At 40.4% G+C, this 2,775-nt stretch overlaps 1 protein-coding gene across 1 annotated transcript; it reads right to left on the bottom strand.

Annotated features, from left to right (window-relative positions):
• Nucleotides 1-305: 305 nt before the first annotated feature.
• On the bottom strand, nt 306-1,926 carry LOC138893804 (intracellular protein transport protein USO1-like). Its single transcript, XM_070178467.1, has 4 exons — nt 1,688-1,926; nt 757-1,644; nt 621-661; nt 306-562 (listed from the first exon to the last, which is right to left on the bottom strand). The coding sequence occupies exons 1-4, from the start codon at nt 1,924-1,926 to the stop codon at nt 306-308; spliced, it is 1,425 nt and encodes a 474-aa protein (XP_070034568.1).
• Nucleotides 1,927-2,775: the final 849 nt, after the last annotated feature.

Here is a 2,775-nt window from a genome sequence, read left to right as displayed (position 1 = left end):
CCCCCTTTTGGCATCATCAAAAAGTTGCATAAATATGTAATATAACCAGATTTTAAAAATTACTCATGGACACTAGGGCTACTTCAAATGCAATCATGGATTAATCATAATAAATCAATCTAAGGATATTAGCCATTTAAGAAATATAAAAAAATAATTAGACCAAAAGACAGTGAATTTCAGTGATTGCTAAGATCCTACCACAAAGCATAAGAAGAAATAAAAACATTGGAACATGAGCAAAAGAAGTAAAAAAAAAAAATCCCGAACTGGATCACTGGTTGATCTACACTAGACTAGGAGGCTTAAGGTTGGGAAGGACCAGATGCTTGGTTTTTGGCTTGAGGTAATTTCAGCATATCCTGAAGAATGCCATCATTCTTCTCCTTTTCTTTTGCCAGTTCAGTTCTGAGAGCATCTATCTCAGTCTCCACCTCTGCCAACCTCTTCTTCAGCCTATCAATCTCAGCATCCTTAGCCCCACTTTCTTGTACCAAGGTTTGCACCTTGCTATTCACTGGTACCTTCTTGGATGAACCAGGTTCTATAGGAGTGGTGTGGACTTCATAGTCACAAGTAATCAGAGTATTTTCCCCAAATTGATCCTTGTTTGTACCAACCTCTCACTTCTTCATAAGTATCTTGAAATGTGCAAGCACAACTGTGAGAATGAAGCCATATGGTATGGCATGAGTCTTGGTGCCATTTAGAACCCTATCAAGAAGCTGGATTATAAACCCAGGCTAATTAATCTACCTCCCACTGTCCAAACACTCAATGAGGACCAAGTCCAAGAATGTTGCAATGTGCTTCCTTTCCTGCCTTGGCAGAACACACTTGTTGACAAATTCGAACAACACTTTGTGGGGTGGCTTCATCTCACTTTTATAGACAGCCTTGGGATCAATTTCCTCCTCATTGTCACTGAATTTTCTGGTAATGGGAAGGGCAGTAGGAAGATTTTCTAGTCTTGGCCATTTGAGCTTCTTATAGTCATTGTACCCCTCGGCAGGTACACCCAGAATCTCTCCTAGATCCTTCACATCACATGTGACATTCACTCCTTTTACCATACTGGTAACCCTTCCATCTTTTACCTCATCATTTTCCATAAACTCCACAATTTCATTCCTGGCCAGCCTGCCATCCAACTGAAGGACCATGTCCCTCCATCCTTGCAACTGCAACTTCTCCAAAAGCAACACCATTCCTTGCTCCTCCAAGTCCCTGAGGAGTCTTCCTTTCAAAATTGTTCTCTTGCCAAACTTGGCCATCTTGTCTTTCTCAGTGTTAGAATCATCTTCTTCCTCTCCACTCCATTCTTCTTCCTCCGCAATTTTTACTTTTCTTGATTTCACAGCAGACCTGGTCCTTTTTTCCAAAGTGGATGGTTTAGTAGGCTTTGACTCTGAAACAGACTTCTTAGTGGAAGTCTTGGCTTTCTTGGCTTTAGGAGTCACAACCTCCGCTTCTTTTGTCTCATCTTCATCTCGAAGGACCAGGTCCATCTCATTAATGTCAACAGCCTCAACATGCTCACCCATCTTCTTCTTTCCCTTAGCAACTACTTTTGTTCTACTTTCTTCTAAGGCTTTCTCCAGTTCTGCCTCATTCTGCTTTAGCTGGCTTCTTGTGGTTCTTCCTCTTGTGGGAGGAATTTCAATAGTGACAGAAGGAGCAACCTTACTTTTTTTTTGCCCTAGCAGTGCCAGGGGTTTTAGCCTTTGAACTTACTTTCTTCTTTGGATTATAACTCTCAGTCACTCTTTTCAGTAGGTTTATGAGGGTTTCCTGTTCAGATGAAACAGGTTCATCTACATTTTTTCCAAGTTGAACCAGCCCTTCAGCAGCTTCGCCAGACCCACTTCCCCCTGTTTTCTTCACACTCTCCTCTATTCCAGCAGATTTCTCTCCCCAAACAACCATTGCACATGTATCTTTGGTTAGACTAACAGGAGTGGGTGAAGAATCAACCACTCTTTTACCCTTTCCCCTCACAGCACTCTGAATACCCTTGCTCTATTTTGCTTTTCCTTTTTTCATTTTTACGACCAACCGCTCCAGATTCAGTAATTTCAACGCCTGCCATAGACCCTACCAGTACAAACCTATTCTCTAAATTTGTAGCAACTTCAAAAATTGTTTCAGGAGTAACTTTAGGGCTAGAAGATACCTGTTCAGTTTCAGAAGAAATAATTTCTTCCCCCTCAGTAGCAGATTTGAATGATTCATCAGATTTCTGAGATTCTTCTTCCCTGCTTGCTTTCAATTTATCATTTATTTTTTGAATCTGCTCTCCACCAGTGCAAGCTTACGAGCCATCATTTTTACTCTTTTCTTAGAGGTTGGGGTGGTGGAAGGGGTGATAGTGGGTGTGGAAGTTATTTCTTGTGGTGGTGATGAAGGATTCTCAGGAGTGTTTGCCATTTCTGTGCTTGGGTATGGAAGAAAAGAGAGTTGGATTATGTTTGGAAGATGAGGGAAGATGGAGAGTATTTTGACGTCTTGAAAAAGATGAAGTGAAGAAGACACTAAGCCTGATCAATTTAAAGAGAAGTGGTTAATGGGGTAATGGTAGCTTTTTAGAAGTCTAATCAAACTGAATTTTAGTTTTGAAAGGACGTTGGAGTCTATCCCTAGAATCTAGGCAATTCAATTCGGTTAGGTCTCTTTTGAAAGGAACTGGTTCACTTGTAACAAATAAGTCCAAAAATAAATTTGGGATTAAATGGGACTCTGCTTTTAATCATGATCCAAATATAATTATTTCAAATT

This window comes from Nicotiana tomentosiformis, chromosome 6, assembly GCF_000390325.3.
Source record: "Nicotiana tomentosiformis chromosome 6, ASM39032v3, whole genome shotgun sequence".
Classification (NCBI taxonomy): Eukaryota; Viridiplantae; Streptophyta; class Magnoliopsida; order Solanales; family Solanaceae; genus Nicotiana; species Nicotiana tomentosiformis.
Note: the sequence above shows the minus strand (reverse complement) of the source record. Positions and strands in the feature narration are given on the sequence as shown.

Coding starts and splice junctions, on each gene's coding strand:
- LOC138893804 (XM_070178467.1), bottom strand. CDS start 1,926: ATGGTTGTTTGGGGAGAGAAATCTGCTGGAATAGAGGAGAGTGTGAAG. Junction 1,645..1,687: donor ACTGCTAGGGCAAAAAAAAA/GTAAGGTTGCTC, acceptor TCCTCCCACAAG/AGGAAGAACCACAAGAAGCC. Junction 662..756: donor GAGTGTTTGGACAGTGGGAG/GTAGATTAATTA, acceptor TCATTCTCACAG/TTGTGCTTGCACATTTCAAG.